The sequence below is a fragment of the Meriones unguiculatus genome, chromosome 9 (genome assembly GCF_030254825.1).
Source record: "Meriones unguiculatus strain TT.TT164.6M chromosome 9, Bangor_MerUng_6.1, whole genome shotgun sequence".
Taxonomy (NCBI): Eukaryota; Metazoa; Chordata; class Mammalia; order Rodentia; family Muridae; genus Meriones; species Meriones unguiculatus.
The window spans coordinates 119,256,533-119,278,588 of NC_083357.1; the positions used below are offsets into that span (position 1 = coordinate 119,256,533).

Below are 22,056 nucleotides of genomic sequence, written 5' to 3' on the forward strand. Positions count from 1 at the left end.
ATGCCCACATGCTGGGGCACACCCTTTCTTCAGACTGCTGGCAACACGCAGGCTTTTCAATGGTCGGTATCAGCTAACCACATGGACTTTTTATTTCAGATGTCCTATTAGTCCCCCGCATGTTGAAACAAGAATGCTCAATTGCACCATTTCTGCTGTGACTCTCTGCTCCTGTACCTGGAAATACTCCAGGGCTTCCTTCAATGGAGCGGTTCTCTCCCCAGTGCCTAGCCCTTTGTAACAGGCTCCATCTTTGCTGGCTCTAAGCAGAGGCCACGTCATCCTTCAGGGAGATGGATGTCTGCCCTGCCAGCTATGAAGGCAGCATTGTCCTGAAGCCCGTCACCGCTTTGCCAAGCTCCTGGGCCTCTGGAGCCTCATTTAACATGGCGGGAGCGCCTTGGCCTTCCTTACAGTGAGAAGTGGGGACGCCATCACACTCTCCCCGGACCCATTTACCCTCGGGATATTCTGCTTGTGTGAGCACTGTGATGGGGGGGGGGTGATAAGGTTTGAATAAGTTCTGGGGAGTTGCTGTCTGTAGAACTAAGATCAGCTTTGAGGCTTTAGCCCAAATCCCAGAACAGCAGGGGGAGAAATCCCATTTGATGTCCTGATATAAATAAGTTATTTATGGTATAATGAATTTTCTTCTCACCAAAATAAACCTTTTATGCCTCTTCAATTTTTTATTCTGATGTAAATTAGACGACTTTTCTAAGTGAGTATTGGGATAAGACTTTCCCCATGAGTTAAACCCTTCTCCAAGATCAGGCCTTGCATCCTAAATTGTTTTCCACAGTTGTTGGATTAAAAAAAAAAAAAAACACCAATAGCAATCATATTGAATTGCTCATAAAAGTGAATTTTATATTAGAAGAGTGCCAAAGCAAGATAAAAATGAGTCAGGGCTATAGCTGGGTAAAATGTTATTCCTCTGAAAACATGTTGATGAATAGAAAAGAAAGTCTGTTGTGACAAAAACAGGCTTTCTGTGAAAATAAAATTTTAAAGGTAATTAAAATATCAGATAAAGTTGATAAAACACTGAGCTTATCAATGAAATAGAAAAAAATTCTATTCATAATTGTTAGTAAATCAGATAAGAAGGAAGGCTGGAGCAGGTCCCACCTTGGGTTGGAAATACTCTGAAAACCCAGAAAAATAGATTTTAAAGAAATAATTGGGTCTAATCAAGTATGCTACCGAGTATTCCTCTCTATTTTTTCCAAAATTGAGATCTGTCAGCATGCATGGGTTTTGTAATGAAAGTGGTTTTATAATTTAGACTTCTCAGCAACTGTTACCAGGTCATCATCCTTCCTTAAAGCTTAGAATGAGTTCAATGCAATTAGAGACCTTTGTTTTTAAAACTGCCTTAATTTTTAAAGCCATTTCAATCCAGATATATACTTTAATTCATTAAAAAAAAACAACATTATCTGGCTCTGTTGGTCCTGTGGAGCTCCTGTCACCTCCAGGTCCTTTTTTCTTTCCTCCCACTTTTCCTCAAGACTCCTTATGCATCACATATTGTTTGGCTGTGAGTCTCAGCATCTATTTTGAGGCTGCTGCGTAGAGACTCTCAGAAGACAACTCTGACAGGCTCCTTTTAGCAGGGTATGGTTAAAAGTGTCAGAGGTTGGTAGTCTCCAATAGGGCTGGGCTTTGGTTGGGCCAGACATTGGCTAGACATTCCCTTAATCTCTGCTCTATCTGCTCTATCTTTAACCCTGCTCACCTTGTCAACTGAGCTATGAAAACTTCTTTGCTGCTCACCTCACAGGTTGCAAGTTTTTCTGGGTGGGTTGGCATTCCAACTAACCAAGGAACATAGGAGCTTGCTGGGACTAAAGCATCAACCAACGACCATGCATGGACTAGCCTAAGGCTCCCTATACAGATGTAGCAGATGGGCAGCTTAAGCTTCGTGGGGATCCTCTAGTAAGGGAAGTGGGGACTGCATCTGACGTGGACTCCCTTGCCAGCTTTTGATACTTTCCCCTGGTGTGGCTGCCTTGCCAGGCCACAGGGGAAGAGGACATGCTCAGTCCTGATGCGACTTGTTCAGCTTGGGTGGACTGGAAGGGAGGCTCCCTTTTTTCAAGGAATAAGGAGGTAGGAAGGGGGTAACTGGAAGGTGAGGAGGGATGCAGCTACAACCAAGATGCAAAGTAAATAAAAAAATAAGAAAAAATAAATTAATTTGCTACATGCAAAAAAAAAAGTATTATTTCATTAGTTTTACAAAGAACATAGGATTCTGTGTGCCATTTGGTTCTTACTGGTCTTTAAAAAATGCTGTAACCCAGTGCTTTTTCCTATACTATTTAAGTTAATTTAATATTATAAAAATTTATTTTAGTCTCATAGCAAATTATGCTGCTTTAACCCCCAATATGAGTAAGTGTAGCATTCCTTAGGGTGTTATTTTTGATGAGCTTACCAAACACGGGGCACCCAAAATCCAGGCTTTTTCTCTCCGGGTCTTAGTTTTAAATTTAAGTTCTTGGACACACTTACATTAATTCTGAAGATGCCATTACAGTCTTCCTAAAGTAGGAAAAAGAAAGAAAAGAGGAAACCTGGTCAAAGTGAACCTCAGAAAAAAGATAGGATTCGTTTATTTTTAATTAATTAATCAATAATTTAATTAGATAATTAGCATCCCGATCATAGCCCCCTCCGTCCTTTCCTCCCAGTCCCACCATCTCTTCCTGTTCCCCTTATCACCACTCCTCTACTCCTCAGAAAAGGACCCACCCTGTCACATCCAGTCTCAGGACTGGGGGCAGAGGATTCATTTCTTTTTCTTTTTTAATTTTAATTTTATTTTATTTTTAATTACACTTTATTTACTTTGTATCCCCCCTCTAGCTCCCTCCCTCCCTCCTCCCCTCCCAATCCTTCCCTTCCTTCCCCTTCTCCACGCATGCCCTTCTCCAAGTCCACTGGTAGGGGAGGGTTTCTTTTCTTCATTCTGATCCTAGTCTGTTAGGTCTCATCAGGAGTGGCTGTACTGTCTTCCTCTGTGGCCTGGTAAGGCTGCTCCCCCCTCAGGGGGAGGTGATCAAAGAGCAGGCCAATCAGTTCATGTCAGAGACAGTCCCTGTTCCTATTACAATGGGACCCACTTGGACACTGAACTGCCATGGGCTATACCTGTACAGGAGGATTCATTTCTTAAGCATGTATCTTAATGGAGTCTTGGAGGTGAAAGCTAATGCCGACGAAGTGTCTAAACGCAAGTTTCCCCAAAGAAGTCACACAGTGTCTAATAAAGATGCTCACTAACATAAGCCACCAGGGAAATGCAACTCAGAGTCACTGTGAGGTATTATTTCATACCCACTCGGAACTCTGCAGTGTGAAGTCAGAAAAACAAGTGCCAGTAAGGCTGTGGAGAAAAAGGACTGTCATGCTTGGATCCGACATACACCACAGTGTGAGCCGTGGGCATTGTGTGTGGCCACTGTTGAAGATGACCCAGAGTATGCCACCAGAAGACGAGGGTCCTGAAGCCTTAGGACCCAGCGAAAGGTGGACAGGCCCGGGTGCTGTTCTCACAGACCCGTGTGTTAACTCCTGACACCTAATTCTCACAACAGAAACAGTGTAATGTTGTAAATGAGCAAGGCTGGTGCTTCCTTAGTCTCTGGCTTGCTGTCTCTCTGCTCTAATGTCTCTCTTGATACACTCTCACTATGTCAGCTGCCATTATGTAATTAGTCAAGAGGGCCCTCACCAATGGTTAAACAGGAGGACCTGCCCAACTGTAGACTCTTAATTTCCACCTCTGTTCATGGAGTAAACCCTTTCTCTTAAAAAAAAAAAATCCAACATCAGGTATTTTGCTATGGCCACAGGAAACAGACTATTACACCATATCACCCAGGAAGCATGTCTACAAAAAGAAAAAAAAAAATACATAATGTCCGCACTGGTAATGTTCGTAATATCGGAAGGTAGAGCCAATGCTCATGGCTGGACACACAGAATGATTACAGTGTGTTCATTCATACAGCAGACCAGCCGCAGAAGGCGATGGACTGCTCGTAAGCAGCATGTGTGCATGGCCACTGTAAACACAGACATGCTAGATCAAAAAGGACAGCCGGTGCATTATCTGCTGCCTTTCATATGAAGGCCTGGAGCAGGAAACTACTGAGGAAATAGTGCTCATCCAGACTGGATGTGGAGTCAGGGTAAAGGGCTGGGCCAGTCAGCATGGACAGGAAGTCTCTGTATGCCCTAAGTGACCGCACTCTCTGCTTGCAGAGCGACCAACATGTTGAGAGCCATTCAAAGGCACACTCCAGGAGGTTCAGTGTGGAGCATGTGATTATGATGCAATAAAGAAGCAGCCAAAAGGGTTTAGAAAGGAAAGAAAAATCGTAAGAAGTTCTGCTCCATTTTCTGACTCTTCTCCCTTGGCTGTTTTACGCTAGGGTTATATTTTGAGCCCAAACCTGAGTTTGGTAAAATTTTTGATCATAATTCAACTCTAAAACACATCTCTTCATGGCTCTCCATTTCTGTCCACGGTGAGCATGACATCCCCTCCACAGCACAACTTTGGAATTGTCTCAGTTTCCCTTCTTCCTTGAGAACCATTCTCCATTGTCTGTATGGTGTCTCTACGAGTAAGGACCATAGAGTGACATCTGGTGTCTTCTTCAACCCTTATTTTTAAGTTTTCAGATATAAACTCTCATAGAACAAAGAACTCTGCCAAGCCCGAAGGCTCTAGGCATCCTCTTAGTTCTGCCTCCCCTGCACTGGGATTATCAGTGCAGGATTTCTGTGTCTAGCGTGTAAGTGAGAGGGTTTGAACACAGGCCCTCATTTTACACTGCAAGCACTTTACCAAGCCATTTCCCCACATCTCTATTTTTATCTCAGTTAGTTAATAACATTACTTTTTTTCTAGATTGTCAGTGAAATTCTTTAAAATAAAAAAAAACTACTTTTGACCCAACTACAAAAGTATGAAAAATAATAGGAAGAAAATTTTACCTGAATTTCCAAGAGACACAGACAGCTGAGTTTCTGCTGTATATTCTAGTCTTTTTCCTATGCATACATGGGGTCATACAGTTTTTATCTTTTCATTCTTTTCAGCTAAAAATATACTGAAGTTATCTTTTCATAATCGTATCTATTCATCTACATCATTATTTTTAAGGGCTGTATTGTAGAATATTATATAGAGGCCCCACAATGCATTTGGCCTCACTGCCCCTTCCAGTTTTGTCTTTCTGAGTCCATCTTTCATCACACAGGACACCCTGGTAGCATAGCTAAAAGCACAGCATGTGGGGCCAGGATGCCTCTAGTAAACCACAGTGTCCCTACATGTTACATGGGTGACCCGTTACATGGCAGTTTTCTCCAAATTGACCGTTCCCTTGAGAAGAAGAAGGTGTTCCATGAGACTCAGGAGACGAATGAAAGGCCATCCCCTGCAGTTCAAAACGAGTAAACTATTTCGGGGTTAACGATGAGAGATTTCTCAGACTGCCGGGCTGCCTGCAAGCTGCACAGAGAGCTCCAGGGTTGTAATTTTCTTGCATTTTTGTTGAGGTGGGCTTTGTGGTGATGTGGCTGCGTCTGCATTATCCCTGCTCCTTGTAAGTAACCCCTCACCCATACTCCTGTGAGTGACCCCTGACCCACTGGTTCTCCATGTCAGGCACTGGTGCAATCATTACTTTGGTCCTTGAGCTCCTTTTCTAGCGTGACTAGATGTGAGGGTGAGTGAGAGCGTGTGTGTGTGTGTGTGTGTGCGCGCGCGCGCGCATGGCCCATGTGCACATGGGAGTGTGTGTGTGTGCTGCATCTTCCACAAATTATTTAATTTGTACTTGCTTTCTTCACTCATACCACATAGGTAACAAAAACAGTCCTAGAAACAGCACTGTGTACGCTGTGAGGACTGAGGGGTGCCTGCTTCCTCTTCCAAACCTTTCAAGCAGACTTTCCCTGTCCATCATTGCTGTCTGTCAATCTGCACCCGTGAATTTCCAACTTAAATTTCTGGCCTTAGGTTTTAGTTTCATTGACATGGAAAGGAAATGAGATTTACTACTGAGATTAGTGTGGGCATTTGGCATAAGGAAGCTGGTTTAGTCTTCCTTTAGATTCTGCATGTGAGAAGTGTTCAACACAAGGAAACACTGTGAAGGAAAGACTGGGCAGACTACCCGTTACGGCTGCAGTGGGAATGTCATGTGACAGCCCTAAGCCTCACGCTCCTGCTTGATTACCTCTGTTCAGTGACCTCTGGGCAGGCTTGGCGTCTCTCCTCATTCCACTTCTCCTCTTGGCTTCAATCTTCCCCACCTCCCAAACCTTGCTGGTGTGTTTGCTCCCAGTTGGAAGCACAGTTTCCCTCACTGAAAAATAATGGCACGTGACCTCCACTGCTCACTTGCTCTGTAACTACTGGCTTTATGTTATGGCCACTTGAACATGAAACACCTTCTGAGCAGACAGAAAGTGCTAGAAAATCACAGTGATTGACTTGGCTTTCTAGTCCTGTTTCATTTTACCTGTCCCAAGGACTTACATATAGCCAAGATTTAGAAACTCCTTGTCCAAAGCTTTCCTCATGTTTTGTCTACAAATCTTGGGTGACTACACTCTAGGTTCTACCTCCTTCTGTACTGATCTGAAGACATCTGCTGCCATTCCCTGAGAAGGAGCAGAGGAGGACGTGTTTACATATATATGAGAAAATAACATGCTCTCCAGTTAGGAGCCCTAGCCTGAACAACCATGCTCCATTCCCTTTAACCCCCTTTAAATGAGATATAAAGTCCAAATATTGGTATATCCAGTTTCCCTTCGCCCTTTAGAAAGGTGGGCTGGTAAGATGGCCCAGGATAGAAATACACTTGGCTGAAAACATGAGCTCTGTCCCTGGTCCTCACTGTGTGAGGAAAGAACTGACTCTCAAGAGCTGTTCTCTGACCTCCACGCCAAGCCATGGCATATGTGTACTACCATCTCTCTCTTTCTTCCTCTCTCTCTCTCTCTCTCTCTCTCTCACACACACACACACACACACACACTAGCAATAACAAAATAAAATGTAAAAAGAAAAACTAAGTAAAGTTTTTAAAAAGATGGACTGAAATTCTGAGACAGAAGTGATGTTCCCTTTGCCCACACAATGTTCTTGGATTTGGTCGCTCACTTTAGAATCAGTGAAGATGTAAGAAGAGAACACTTCTCAAGATGTCAGTTCCACTCATCCTTCCAGATGCTGCTGCCCTGTACAATGGCTGTATCCTTGAGCTTGACCACAGACCTCGCTGCTCCCACCAAGAGGACAAAGGCATCTTCTCTGTGTTTGCTCACCTACAGATTGCCTCCCACGCTCCCCCTCCCCCTCCTCAGCCAGGCTGGGTATGACTACAGAAAAGAACACAGTGACCCTCTGAGGTCACCATTAGGACAGTGAGTCACCCAGGATTCCTACAAAGCTTCAACTTGAAATGTTGTCATTATCTTTCTGGCTTCTGTTCAGTGTGAGTCTAAAATAACTCTTGATCCTTACACAAGTCTGTGGACAAACGCATCAGCTCTTTATTAATTTTTTCATTTGATGATATGGTACATCATGACCTTCATACCATGGTCCTTGTAATGTTCTCTCAGGTTCATGGAAGGTTCTGGACTGTCTCTCTCCCTCTCAACAGCTGAAGTCTTCATATGTCAGCATACTTTGTAACACATTTTGCCTGGAAAGGCTCCTCTTATGCTTGATAATACTTGGAAAACTTAAAGTTTTTATCACATAAAAGCCATGTCACCAAATTTGCTAAAAACTTATAATGCCAAAGGTTAGTCCTATTGGGCCTAATGGAAAGAAAACATCACTTTATTTGGATGCGAGAGAAAATAATTTTGGCTTGCTTTATTGATGTATTTGTAAAATTAAAAAGAACCTCAAGAGAAAGGGACATGGGAAGACAGAAGAGGTGAGCTAACATCCCGTTATATAGGGATGTTTATATAGCTCCCTAAAGGGAGCGAGTGTCCCTTTATTTTCTATTAGAACACAAGAGACCACATTTCCCTGCCTTCCTTCATGCATGGCAAGGCATGCTCTTTCCTTGGTATATGGGATGAAGTGATAGGGGCCCAAAGTCCTTTATGAAAGAAATGGCACCCTGCTCTTATCTGCCATCTAAGTGAAGACCTAGTGAAGGGCAGACTCACAGGACAGAAGGAACTCAAGTACCGCTTTGGTCATTAGAGAAGAGCCGTGTAGATTATCCAAAATGCAATACCTACATGTTATTATGCAATGATACCAGGATAGGAGGCTGTTACAGCTACTTTCTGCCTATTGGCACTGACTGAAGAAAGAGAAAACAATGACCTACTGATATGAAAAGTCAGATCTTTGTTGGAGACCTTGTAGGTTGTCATAAAGGGGACACCTCTGGGTAGTTACAAGTGAACAGGCATGCGCTGACTGTCTCATGGATGCCAAGAGTGGAAAAGGAGTAAGAGGGATGTGGGTATCTCAGAGTTGGAGGTGTCTTGGATGGGCTGAGTGTCATTTTCTGGTGAATCTTACATGACCAGAGAGGAGGAGCAGTTTCTAAAGATCTCAGTTCTCATCCTTAAATTCTGGGTACACACACCCACTGTCAGAAGAGGAGCTGTGATTGATGCTGGGACAGGAAGGAGGAGGAGCCTCTGAAATGTGTTCAGGATCTCACAGACCTTCTACCAGGAAGAAATAGACTGCATGCTTGCCACAAAAAGCAACTTGTGGGAAGAGAGTTCTTAAAATTTGTAAGAGGGTTCCAGGCAGCCACTGGTCAGTGCGTTCCAAGGAAAGGGAAAACTACCTTGGTTAGAATTCAAAACAGTTGGGAAGATCTTACCCTTCTGATAATATTGGGATCATTGCACTTGGCTAGTTTTCCAGCAAAGAGCTGAACTCCAAAGCTTGCAAAAACAAGCATTAATGTCAGCAGCAGAATGGAGACCTGAAAGAAATTAGTGAATAAGTAAATCTCTTGGTGAACGCTAAGTATTAGGTTTAAAATTTTGCATTTAAATCATATTATACAAAATAATGGGTTTTTGTTTTTGTGTGTTTTTGTTTGATTAGTTTTTCTTTTTCTCCCCCCCCTTTTTTTTCCTTTTCAGTGATACCTTCTAACTTCTCTACCATGAGTCATTCATTTGTCTTCTTGAAATTTCAAAAGGAGAAAATTTTTAAATGAAATTCTGGCTCTCAAGAGAATGAATAAGCCATTTTTAATGATTTTTAAAAATAGTACCTTTTTATTTAAAAAATAATAATAACAAGGGAAATGTTAAAATCATTCAGTTGTGCTTCATTTTCCCGAAACAGAGTTACTTCTTTCCTAACCGAACTTAAATTAGAGATAGTGGCTTTGCTTTCTTGTGAGCATCATGGGCTGCTTTGTACAGCATGATTCAATCTATTAATTGTCTTGGGCTCCCTCTGCTGGCTACTGTCTTTGTCTCAGCAGAGAAAAGATAAAAGGTTAAATCTGCAGCAACTGCACTGGACAGATAATCTCAGCAGATGTTTTAAGCAATCTAGTGCTGTTCAGAGGCCTCCTCAGGAGAGCCCTGAATGCAGTGAGATTCCTTTTCAAGGCCTATCAGTGGTACAGCTCTGTGCAAAGAACTGGGCCTTTTAAACACATCTTTAAGAGTACGAACAACCATGCATCTCTGGCGACATCACAGTATACTCATCAAATGATTTTGTATCAACTAAAACTGCAGCTGAGCTAACACTACTGTTTCTAGCAAATAAATTTCTGTCAGTCACTCCTATTCCTCACACACAAGCCGGGCTCATCTATAATCAAAAGCATTGTGTAATCACTCCTGTAGAAGGCAAAGATCTTTTTCAACTAGACTAGGAGCAAGGGATCTCTTCTTGTTTGATCAGCAGCCCTGTTCTTAGAAAACACTAATGTGATGCTTGCCCATCTGCAGATCACGCTTCCCCTTGAATCACATTTGTTAGTATTATGTTTCTTTGTTTTCCATGTTCAACACGAGGCACAGAACTCAAATGCACTCTTTCTCAATCTCATTCATGAAATGGGTTGGATTGAATCTTCTTATCATTAATGTTTAGATAGGGAAAGGAAATCCCATTGTAGAAATTGAGGTCATGTAGAATAAAAGAGTGTATTCTGGCTTTCTAGGTTTGATACATTGTACTTACAGGTGTTTTTAGAATAAAGTAAGTCAGAGCATCAGTGGGTGAAGTTTCTGAGTGAGTTTTCGTGTCTCCTTTCTAGCCCTCTGGCAATGAACAGAACTGTGAAGACTCACTTGCAGGCCTCACTTTATCCCCACCTCCCCATGTCAGTGACACCACAGGAACATATTGTTGTGAACAAGAAGCAGATGACAGCTTCACATACCAAAAAAATTTCCTTGAAGCCACTGAAAAGTTCTCGAACAACTTTTCTCATTTGGGGCACCAGTTTGAATATCCGCAGAGGTCTTAGGCATCGAAGAACCATCAGGAGCTGGGCTCCTGACTCAGCAGGCACATTTTGAGGCATCCAACAAAGAAATATCAAGCTCACCTAGAGGTAAAAAGAATCTCTGGAATTTATACTGTCTCTTCTGCTGTGCACACTTCCTGATTGCTCACAGGTTGTGACCTTCCATTCAGTAGAGTTATATGGGGGACAGATCCTCAAAGGTGCACATGCCATCTGCTAACATTAAACAGTGAGGATATCCCGTGCCTGCAAAGGGCTCCAAAGAAAGGCCTCTGGTGCACAGAGCAGCAGACACCCACTCTGTGTCTTTGTATCCCCCCCATTCCACCTTGAGATTTATATTACTTTGAACTTTGTCCCACTCATACACCATGACCAGGGTTCTTTTGATCAAGGATACGCCTACTTTAATGGTGATTATCAACATGCAACTTGCAACTTTTTTCTGCATTGAATTTATGAAGTTTCTGACTCCATTCCTATAATTTCCCAATCTAACTGAACAGAACTCTGGAATGGATACTAGTGATAGCCAGGATTGGGAATAATTTGATAACAAGGAGTTCAATAATTAATAACATTATTTACTTGACACAAATATTTTTGCATTTATAAGACCATAAGAATTATGGGATGCAAACTAATTTGATGCTTTATGCTTTATTAATGCAGTCTTATTGTGACTGTTATATTTAACTATGTCTGTGGCTATTATAATACTTGTGTAAATTATTTGTTTAGATTTTGTGTGCATACCCTTTAATTACATATAATAGATCACTATAATTTACCAAAAACATTAATTTGGACAACTAGACTTCAGATATTTCATCTCTTATACCAGGGGATATAAAAAATACACCACATTTTTATATTCAGGAAAAAATAAAAACTTACAAGATAGATAAATATGTCCATGACGCCACCGAAGTCCCTGATGACAGCAGTCGGAGTGAAAAACAAGCCATCTGCCATAATCTTCAGATTAAGCTCGATGCTCATGAATATCACAAACACATACTCGGCGATCTGAAGTGGGCAAATAGCACTTTGGTTGTGACAAAACAGTAAAACAGGGCAGTATTCACTGCTGGGATGGGCGCTGAGATTTCTCCACAGTACCTGTAAGGTCGGTGTGTGCATGACTCTCCGGAAGGGGGACTCAAACATCATGGAGATGCAAGAGCAGATGGTTACAGTGATCATGACCCAGTCCAGGTAGGTGACCAGTCCCAGCAAATCACTGCCAAAGAACAAGCAAACCTGAGCGATGCAAGTGCTCTATCCAAGTCTACAAGGGCCAGGGACGATGGCTTTGGTGGTTCTATCAACAATGCTGGCATTTCTAAAAGCAATGGTATACTTCATCTCTATATTGTTTGTGTGTGATATGTGTCTGTGTTGCATGCTTGTTTGCTCATGTGTATGCGCTGTCTGTGCACTCAAGCCTAGACGTGGAAAGGTCTGGGACGGAGGTTGGGTTCTTTTCTACTTCATATTCTCAAACCTGGCTCTCACTGAACCTTTATCTGCCTCCAGTTCAAGGCTTGTAGGCACACGAGACTATCTGGCATTATTTTTAATATGGGTGCTAGGGTTTAAACAGGCCTTTGTGTTTATATGACCACCCCAAATAACTCCCAACCTAAAATGTTGTATTTTTATGAAGGAAAAAATAGTATATTTGAAGTTCAAATACACAGGGAAGACAGAGCTTGTCATACTTACTAAAGTTGGTGGTATTTTGTATTTTTCACTGCTCCTGTGACAGGATCTGTTTTGGATCTGTAAGAGAGAACAGCATATAAAAATCTTCAACACAACAGAAGTGTTAGTAATCACAAGCATCTCTCCATCTGAACATCTTTTTATAACTTCTATAAATGACTATTATGAAATATGCTAACTGCACATCACTGTGGAAGGCAGAGAACACAGGAAAAAAGAACAATCAAAGGAATCCTCAAGTTACTGGTTTTGGATTTGAGATGCCATTCAAGGATTTCTGGCATGACTTATCACAAAGTTTAACCTTGGCTCTCCTTTAAAAACACTAATTTAAGATGCACGTGTTACTAGGTTAAAGATGTTCTTCATAATTATTTAGTTAGATACCCCATCAATTAAAAAGAGTTCTTCACTCCCAACCTCACTGTCATCCTATGGAAAGAATTAACGTGGCATTTCATGGAAGGTGGATTCCTGAGGCTCAGTTTTAGGGAGCCTGTGGGTGACTGTAAGTGAGACCCTAACAGGCTTTGTACGTGTGTTCCCAATTACAATGTCTCATCAGCCCATTCAGCTGTGTTGCTGACAAAAGGAGAATTACACCACACTAAATGAAGTGGAGAATTAGTAATTAGATGTTAACATGTAGGCAGCCAACAGGATAATTCAAGATGAAAACCCTACTTGGGCACTGATCAACTTCCACTGTCTCAGGGAAGCTTTACAATTATTTTCTCTATTTTAAATGGTGAACACCTTTCCAGAACAGTAGAGGGACTATTGGACGGTGATCAGGAAGGAGCCGGTCACACACTAACTGCTGTCCTTGGGTAAAACCTTCAACCTTCACAGACCTAAATGCCTTCCTTGGTTGGTGGGGATATGCATTAGTTACTTCCTTGTTGCTGTGACAGAACAACGGATCTCAGCAGCTTAGGAAATGGAAGTTCATTCTGGGGCATATTTCAAAGGTATAGTCCATCATGACGGGACAGCCATGGAGGCAAGAGCTTAAGACAGCTCATCACGTTACACCCAGTGAAGAGGCGGAGGATGATGAATGCAGGTGCTCTGCTTGCTTTTTCCTCTTTACTCTGACTAGGACTTAAACTTACAAATGATGCCTCCCACAGAGTGGATCTTCCTACTTCAATGTACCCATCTAAAAAGAGCATGCTCAGAGGTTTGTTTCCATGGTGACTCTAATTCCCCCAAGTTGACCACTGATCACACAGGAGGGGATACAGGATACCACATAGTCTTGAGGGCTTTTTAGTTCTGTGATGTTGGAACAGTTCACACTGGTTTCATAGTGATGCTGTAATTGTCTGTAAAGATTGTGTAAGCATAGGAGGCTGTTTTGTGATGTAGTTATAAGGTCTGGAAGTCCAACAAAAAGATGTTGTAGTGTTGCGTCCTTCTGAGTCCGGTGGGGCCAGGATCCACTCCAGGACGCTCCACTTCACATCTTCACATGGGCTTCCTCTTTTTCGGTTTGTGTCCAAACCCCCTTGTTGGTATAATGTTCTTGTGGAATGTATACAATTTACCCTTGTTCATTCAAATGCTGGTTCCTCTACCCCACTGTGTGGTTTCAATCCAGACATTGCACTGTGATGTTTATTCTAAGCATTACCTGTCTCAAGTTTGTGTAAACATGCCACCATTTGGTCTCTGTATTGTCAATAAAACAACCAGCCAATGCTGAGCAATGGAGAGAATAGAGTGGGACATCCTGGTCTGGAGGGGAGGAGAAAGAAGTGAGTGAGAGGAGTTGGAGAGGAGAGGTCAGTAGCACAGAACTTGGAACCATGAGGAGAGATGAACTGGATCTAAAGTATGACTAAAAGCAAGTATAACTTGGGAAATCTGAATGGCTGAAAATTATGCGGGCTTGGAGGTTTAGGATGGAGTAACTATTGCCCAGCCTTGTGCTCTAGGTTAATTAAGTAAATCCTAGTCTCTGTGTGGTGATGTGGGTATACAGCCGATTTATGAATAACTACTGTTTAATTAAAAGATAAATTGATATTAAATATTAATAAGCCACAACAACCCCTCTTCTTAGAAGAGGATGAGAAACCAGGTTGATACTGACTTGAAGACCTCATTTTAATTTAGCTTTCTCTTTAACGTTCCTGTCCCCAAACATCACCACATTTTGAGATACTGGAGGTTATGACTACAATATCTGGACTGTTTTTTTCTTTTGTAGAAACAGTTGAACATTCAACAGATAATGATATCGTATGATATTAATTACTAACAAAGGACATTCATGTAGCCAAATGAGGGTACAGGGAAAGAAAATCACATAAGGAAAGTGCAGAATTTTTATCTTTTTCCCAGGTCTTTCATGTATGTAGGTGTGTGTGTGTGTGTGTGTGTGTGTGCGCGCGCGTGTGCGTGTGTATGTGGGGGGTACACTTGTATATTTGCGTAAGTGGAAGCCAGAGTTCTGATGTCCTTCTTCAGGAGCCGCCCACCATGTAGCGTGACACAGAGCCTTCACTAGGACCTGAGAATCACTCATTAGTCTAAGGCTGCTGGCCAGTGAGCCCAGCCACTAGTGTTGGTGTTACAGCACCTTTGCCATCATGCCCAGCTTTCTGCATGACGCTGAAGTCAACTTGAGGTTCCTATCTGCTGAGCTATCTCCCCAGACCCATACCAGGACTCTTAATACCTGTGATATGTACTTAAAGTTACACTAGGCAAAAATTCCTTTTATCCATTGATTGACTATAGTTGGCTTAGGTCTCCACAAATGCAGCATCTATAGCACTATCTAACCTGAGGTTCTTACCCACTTCTTCCACAGTGGCGGAGTAGAGATAATGACTAGATGTTTTTTTTTTTTTCTCATAATAACTAGTAATACAAACAACAGATAACATTTTCTTTGCACTTTGTTCTAGAATAAAGGTTTTCATCAGAAAATAGAAGTTGAGAGAAGCTTTCAACAATATCCTTCACAACCTCTTTAGCTTTTCTTCTGTTTAAGGCTTTCAAAGGAAAATTGAGACTAAGTAACACCAGCATATACAAGAGTCAACAATGCTCTAAATACACACAGCTGTTACATGCTTTACCAGTGGCAGCTTCCTACGCGCCACCCATTTGAAGCCTCTGTTCTCCACCTGATCAGGCACAGCAAAGAGCAGCAGGATGATGAATTAGCTCATGGTTTATTCTGTGACCCCATTAGGACCACTGTCCTTTTATCTCCCTGTGACAAACTCCTCGCTGTTCACAGGAGTCAGGACAACACCTGGCCTGAGCGCAGTAAGCGGCCCATACTTAGCGCAGTAAGCGGCCCGCACTTACGCGTTGAAGCGTGCTCGAACCACCACACGGCAGAAGTTCCTGAACCTGTGCTCCCGCCCCACGATGAAGAGGGGTTTGTCAAAGTACGGGTGGTTCTCTCGTAGCTCCTCTTCTTGCACTTTCCTTCAAGGAGACATTTATGGCATCAGAAAAAGGCCAAGGGAAAGAGACACGCCCAAATCAAAAGGGTCTGTGGACATAGCCCTAGCCAGTACCTTTTCATCTCTGCTTGCTCCTTCTTCTCCTGAATCATCTTTATTTCACTGTCTTCTCTTTGTGCATTTCTGTACCGCACTGTATTCGAATGCTAGAAATAAAAGGTATATGTACAGTGGAGGACTTTTAAAGACCTCAAAGACTGTTTTTAAAATTAAATTAAAATTGATTTTAAAAATATGTACACTGCACACTATATGCAGCCTATGACACATATGATAGCTATACACTTTATATATATAAAACATTTCATATGCACATAGTTTAAAAGCCATGAGTATGTAGACAACCTTAATTTTCCCTATAAAATGCTTAGCATATACTTATTGAGATTTCAGGGTGTGCCAGCACCTATCATACTGCTGAGAACAGCCAGAAGAAGGTTTTTAAAAATTAAGTTAGAATAAATAAGAAGGTTTGAGGATGTACAGTTTTCAGTAGGTCCGGTATTGGGGTTCTTTCTTAGCATGCAAAAAGCCCCAGATTCCAACCCCAGAAATGCAAAGTTCAGCATGGCAGTACACTGCCAGAGACTCAGAAGCTCAAGGTAATCCTTGGCTACATAGTGAGTTTTAGATCCATCTGGGTTACATCAGTCCCTTCGTGGGTTGTTCTAACACACATCTCCAAAATCATGTTCTTACTGGACTCGCGAGCAGACTGTACATTTCTGTTAGAGTATTCAAAGCAAAGAACCAGGAGCCAATAAGCACTGCTCATTAGTAGCTCTCAGTAATAATGGTCTCAATTCCCCAACAAAAAGCCATGAAATAACAGACGAGCTTATATAAATATAACCCGCAGAGCCCATTTGGTGTTAGGTGTATGTCTCTGTTTTAGGGCTGACCCCTTGGCATTGGATAAGTAGTTATTCCAGACTCTCCCTCTCTCAGCAGAAGTTAATTGTCTATAGACTCCTCATCTAGAGGTGCAGCTTTGTGAGATTTCCCTCATCCACATTGGTATGTCAACTGGTATTGTGGTTCAGTTCTTGTTTATGCTACCTCCTGGGTGAGATTTCACTGGTGCAGTTTCCCTGTCCTAACAGAAGACACAGAAGATAGCCTGGTCCTTCGTCTCTTACAGTCTTTCTGTCCCCTCTTCTGCAATGTTCCCTGCACCTTAGGTGTGGCTGTGCTGTTGATATATCAGTAGGGGCCAGGAACTCACAGCCAGCTGTTCTTTGAATTTCCTGTTAGTCTTTTTAACTGAGGCATGTGCTGTGCATGGGATGTCTATATTTTTGCATATCTGTATTTCATGGTCTAGTTCTGGTACCTGGCCTGTAATTTGCTTTCTGAATTTCCTGATTCCCTCTAATAGGAAAACATTTAATGATGATAGAAAAACTCAGGCATAAGAACTGTCTAAGCAATCACTTAAATACACATTTATAATCAAGTTTCCAAAATCCAAAGCATGGCTTAAGAACTCACATCTTGAGTTAAAGTTTCAAGAGATTTGCCTCTGCTGATCCTCTGGCTGTTGGATCCATGTCTTAGTGACCTAGAACAACCACAGTCAACTTGTCAAAACATCTTAAGACAGGGAGTTTTAAGTTGTAATTAATAATCATGAGTAAAAGATTGATTTTCCTGATATATCAGAAATGACTCATTTCTTTGTAAAGCAAAAGCTTATGTCTATCCACAAGTCTTTGATCCCACCTAACAAGATTTCAGAGTTTTGTTCTTTCTGATCTTAAAAGTGAGACTTTGGCTATCAAGAAAAGAATCTTTGAAGTAAAGATTTTTAAAATCTTTGAATCAGATAGGGAATTTCTTTATTGTTACCACCAGCAGCTGGAACCCTCACCATGCTTGCTTGCCAACAAGGGTAGAGGCCTGGGCTTTGTACTGAGACACTTGTAAAGTCCTTTTCTGGGTGTCTTTGGAGTTCATCTTCCCGGAGTATTTACCTGCGCTCCTGGCGGATGTGATGCTGCACGCTGAGGATCGACCTTTCCTTTGCTGGCTGCCCCTCGAATGATCCGCTCAGCATGCGCTGTCGAGTGCATGCTCTTGCAAACGAAAGAAACGCTAGATAAATGCATGGTTTGTGCACACAGGATGAATAATACATCACTGCTCATAGCTCTTATTAACTTTAAGGAAACACCAACGATAAGGCAAAATACATCCAATAACACATAGAGGAAATGACCTTAAGGCTTTGTGCCAGAAACACAAAACAGAAGTTCCACAGCCAAGAGGAGTGAGAAGGTAAGCAGAAATCACCTCTCCCCTTTGCTCTTGGTAAGCTTTCTGTAAGGATTCTGCCAAAAGCAGGGCCAGCCATTATGTTGATTTCAAACTTAAACATGGAGGTGTCTATGAACCCTCAGGAAGGTTTGACTTTGTTTTTCTCCAGATGGACCCTGCAATGATGACATGCATCTTCAAAAGATGTCTGGATCCACTTTGTGCTGCCTATATGTGCAATGGGTATAGGGTCATTTGTAGGAGCATGGGTAGCTTTTTTGAATTCACACCTCTGAACAATGATTGCTGTCCTTCTCCCAGCAGCCATCAACTTCCAATAGCTTCCCAGCTAGTGGTGGGACTTCATGAAGCCCTTCTCCATCCATACTTGGGATTGTGGTTGGCTTGCTACTATGTAGGTCGTGTGCGTGCATTTCCTGCCACTGTGAGTTCATATGTGCAATGGCCCTGTCACATCCTGAAAATATTGTTTTGCTGAAGACATCCACTATTTCTGGCTCTTAAATTTCTCTGTCCCCTCATCAACACTGCTCCTTAAATCTGATGGGGCCAGGGAGATGGCTCCGTGGTTAAAGTAGTTGGTATTTAAACATGAGGATAGGAATTCAGATCCTCAGAACTTACACAAATGCCAGCCAAGAAAGCAGGCATGGCCACTCAATGGGTAGAGACATGGGATCTCCTACATCCATGTACACATATATGTAAATGGACTGGCACACATGAGCTCACCCATATACTCACAATCCACATGCAACCAACCACACACGTACAATAAACATGCTTTTGACACAAAGGAAGAGAATCATAGTGTATATCCTTGAAAAAACTCTCACAAACCCAATAAATGTAAGTGCATTACTGAAGAAAAGACCCAAGGATTCCTGCTGTCACTTTTTAAGGAGGGAGCAGGGACCAATTACACCGAAGTTGACAGTTTACCACAGAAGAGGATCTGTCAGGTGACAGACGGAGTTGTACTCATTTCTAGAACCACAATGATATTGCATAAAGAGACGCATTTCCAGGTTCAGCTAAGTTAACAAACGTTAAGCCAAGTCTCCAATGTCGAAGGTGGGCTTTTGAAAGAGAGACTGAAAAACAAGAAGACGTTTGAGAGTACCTGTTTGGAGTAAGAGATGTTCTCCCTACATGCCTGGACACAGCAATCTGTGGAACTGCTGGATTTAACCTCCAGTCACTGTTAAGTAACTTTTGCTCTTTTATCACAACACTCATCCCCTAAGTTGCTGAAACCTATGAACCTAAAATTAAAAAAAAGAAAAGAAAAATCCAACCTAATTAGAGCATGTCAGTTTGAATATGAAGGTCCTTCCTAGAATGAAACAGTCTTGGGCTTAGTTTTATAAGCACTGTGGGGTTATGTGTCCAGCAGCCCAGGCTGAAAATGGCTGGACACAGTTGCTGGGAAGTGTGTTGCCGACTCCAGGCCCTTGAGGCCTCTGCGAAGCATGCTGTGCCCTCCCTTACTGAAGGCAGCATCACCATCTTCACGGAGTGCATCGGAATTTTAATTCAGAACATGGCTGCTCTGGCAAGAGATCACATCCAAAGACCTTTCAGGGCTGTAGGATCTGGCTGGAACACAAACACACCTTTAACCTCAGGAGACAGAGCCAAGCATATTTCTGAGCTCAAGGCCAGTTTGGTATAGAACAAGTTTCAGATAAAGAAAAGCTTAGGACCAGGAATGGTGGTTCACCCCTTTAATCTCAGAACTGCAGAGATGGAGGCACACAGATCTCTTGAGTTCTGGTCCGTTTTGTGCAGTCAGTTAAGTTGAGTCAGTGAGTTGAGAGGCAATGCAGTGGAGCTGAGTTCATGGCAGTTCAGTTTGTGAAATTCAGAGGCAGGTTTTACTGGTAGAGTTTAGAGACAGGTTGAAGAGAATAAGCTAAACACAGGTGAAGACAGAATGAAGTAGAGACTGAGGAGGAGCCAGAAGATTAGAATATATTGCTGAAGTTAGTATGAGGCCAAGAAGAGCAATTCAGTTGGAGGCAGAGAGAGAATACAGTTTGCATCATTCCGCTTGGAGAGGAGTTTGAGCCAAAATAGCTGAGTTAAATTAGCCATCAATAATTCAGAAGAACTAGAAAGGGTGAACTTATTCAGCAGGCTCAGAAGCTGAAAATATCCTAGGCTTGGATAAGATTATATGGAATCTAGAAGCGTCCAGGATTAGGCCTAGGTTAGCAGATAAAGCCACTGAGATGACAATTGTATCAGGTGAATAAAAGTGAGCACATATTGGGGTGGATCCAAGATGGCAGCTCTGACCATGCAGGGTATCTGAAGAGCAGCTCAGCAGTGAGAGCAGAGTGACTGGCAGGCCTTCCTGTGGGCCCAAAAACCTTGACGTCCTTGTTTCACAGGGAAACTCGAGTGTCCATCTTCAGGCCACCTGGCCACTACTAGAAAAAACTCTCAGGTTCCTGCTGGGCACAGCCACAGCCCTAGGTCACTGCCCAAGGCCTCCCCCACCCCCTTCTGTGGATACCTTCCTGGCAGCAGGGGAAACAACGTACCAAGCTCTGACCTTGGAGCTCACTCTCTGTCCATGGAGTGGATCCCTTCTGGCACCGGGGGTGAGGCTCCAAACCTGGGTGCCTATCTCGCCATCCTGTGGACAGCTTCTGGTACCTGTACCTTGCCTCACTAATCTTGAGCACCCACTCTCACTGATCTATAGAGCAGTACCTTCTGGTACAAGCGGTGGGGGCAGGGATGAGGGTGCAGCTCCAAACTCAGGGCCCACTCTCACCTTCCCGCAGACACTGCCCGGTACCAGTAGCTCCAAGTTCCAAACTCTGGCACCCACTATCACCATCCCTGGAGAGGATACCTTCTAGTACCAGGGGTGCCTGTGATGCCAAACTTCGGGCCCACTCTCACAATCCCTGGCAAGCGGCTCCAACCTTGGGCCTCCCGATGCTCAGTACCCACAGAAACAACCCAGACACTGCTTCAAGACTCAACCCATCTCCCTAAGGAGACCAGAGAGACCTCTGTGCTCACAGGTTCTCTAAAAAGGCTATTCCAAGCAAGCACAGTGCTTGAGTATGGTCTGTGCTCACTAACCTCAGAGCTAGAAAGCTGGTGGCAGGGCAAGCTGAGTCCTAGACTTTCTCTTCAAAAAGAAGATCCCTGAGCTCCTGAAGAATCTGCTCCTCAGGATCAAACATCTGAGGAGACCCACAGGCAATTCCCTGAGAACCACCCACCAGTCTGAAAAGGGCTCCTTTAGGAACATCCTTCCTACCCAGGGCTCTTCCTGCATCCCTGAAAACTCCTGTACAAAATAGGATCCAATATCCAATGCCAGCAACAATCAATGGCTATAGGTCAGCATAAAAACAAACAATCAGAAAAGCCAAAGCAACATGGCATCCCATATTGTCCAAAGGCAAGCAGACCTGGATGCCCTTACACAACTGAAACACAAGAAAATAACCTTGAATCTATGCTTATGAAGATGATAACAGAGAAAATGAATAAAATCCATAAAGAAATACAGGAAGATTCAGTCAAAAAAGATTGAGGCCTTTAGAGAGGAAATAATTAAATAATTGAAAGAAATAGAGAAAAGTTCAAACAAACAGGCATAGGAATTGAATGAAAGGGAGGAAAATACAAACAAACAGGTGAAGGAAATAAAAAAATGGTTTAAGATCTGAATATGGAAATGGAAACATTAAAGAAAGCACAAACTGAAGAAATTCTGGAAAGGGAGAACTTAGGGAAGAAAACAGGAAATACAGAAAAGAATCTCAGGTGTAGAAGACACAATGGAAGAAATCTATCCAAAAATTTCCTGACACAAAAATCCAAGAAATCAAGGGCAACATGAAAAGAAGAAACCAAAGACTATCAGGGATAGAAGAAAGAGAAAATTTCCAGCTCTAAGGACCAGAAAAAATTTTTCAACAAAATCATAGAAGAAAAATTTCCCAATTTTAAGAAAGAGATGCCTGTAGGCATACAAGAGGCCTAAACAACACCAAATAGATTAGACAAGA

The 22,056-nt window shown here is 42.5% G+C and overlaps 1 protein-coding gene across 6 annotated transcripts in view; it reads right to left on the minus strand.

Moving 5' to 3' along the window:
* Nalcn (sodium leak channel, non-selective) overlaps positions 1-22,056 on the minus strand; it is a 303,181-nt gene that overhangs the window by 39,272 nt on the left and 241,853 nt on the right. For all 6 annotated transcript variants that reach the window (XM_060391666.1, XM_060391663.1, XM_060391664.1 and 3 more), the window contains 10 exons: positions 17,713-17,814; positions 17,231-17,300; positions 15,794-15,885; positions 15,579-15,701; positions 12,252-12,308; positions 11,646-11,766; positions 11,421-11,552; positions 10,437-10,604; positions 8,904-9,008; positions 2,447-2,553 (listed from right to left, as the gene is read on the minus strand). In XM_060391666.1, the coding sequence (XP_060247649.1) occupies positions 2,447-2,553; positions 8,904-9,008; positions 10,437-10,604; positions 11,421-11,552; positions 11,646-11,766; positions 12,252-12,308; positions 15,579-15,701; positions 15,794-15,885; positions 17,231-17,300; positions 17,713-17,814 (1,077 nt within the window). The remainder of the gene's footprint in view (positions 1-2,446; positions 2,554-8,903; positions 9,009-10,436; positions 10,605-11,420; positions 11,553-11,645; positions 11,767-12,251; positions 12,309-15,578; positions 15,702-15,793; positions 15,886-17,230; positions 17,301-17,712; positions 17,815-22,056) is intronic.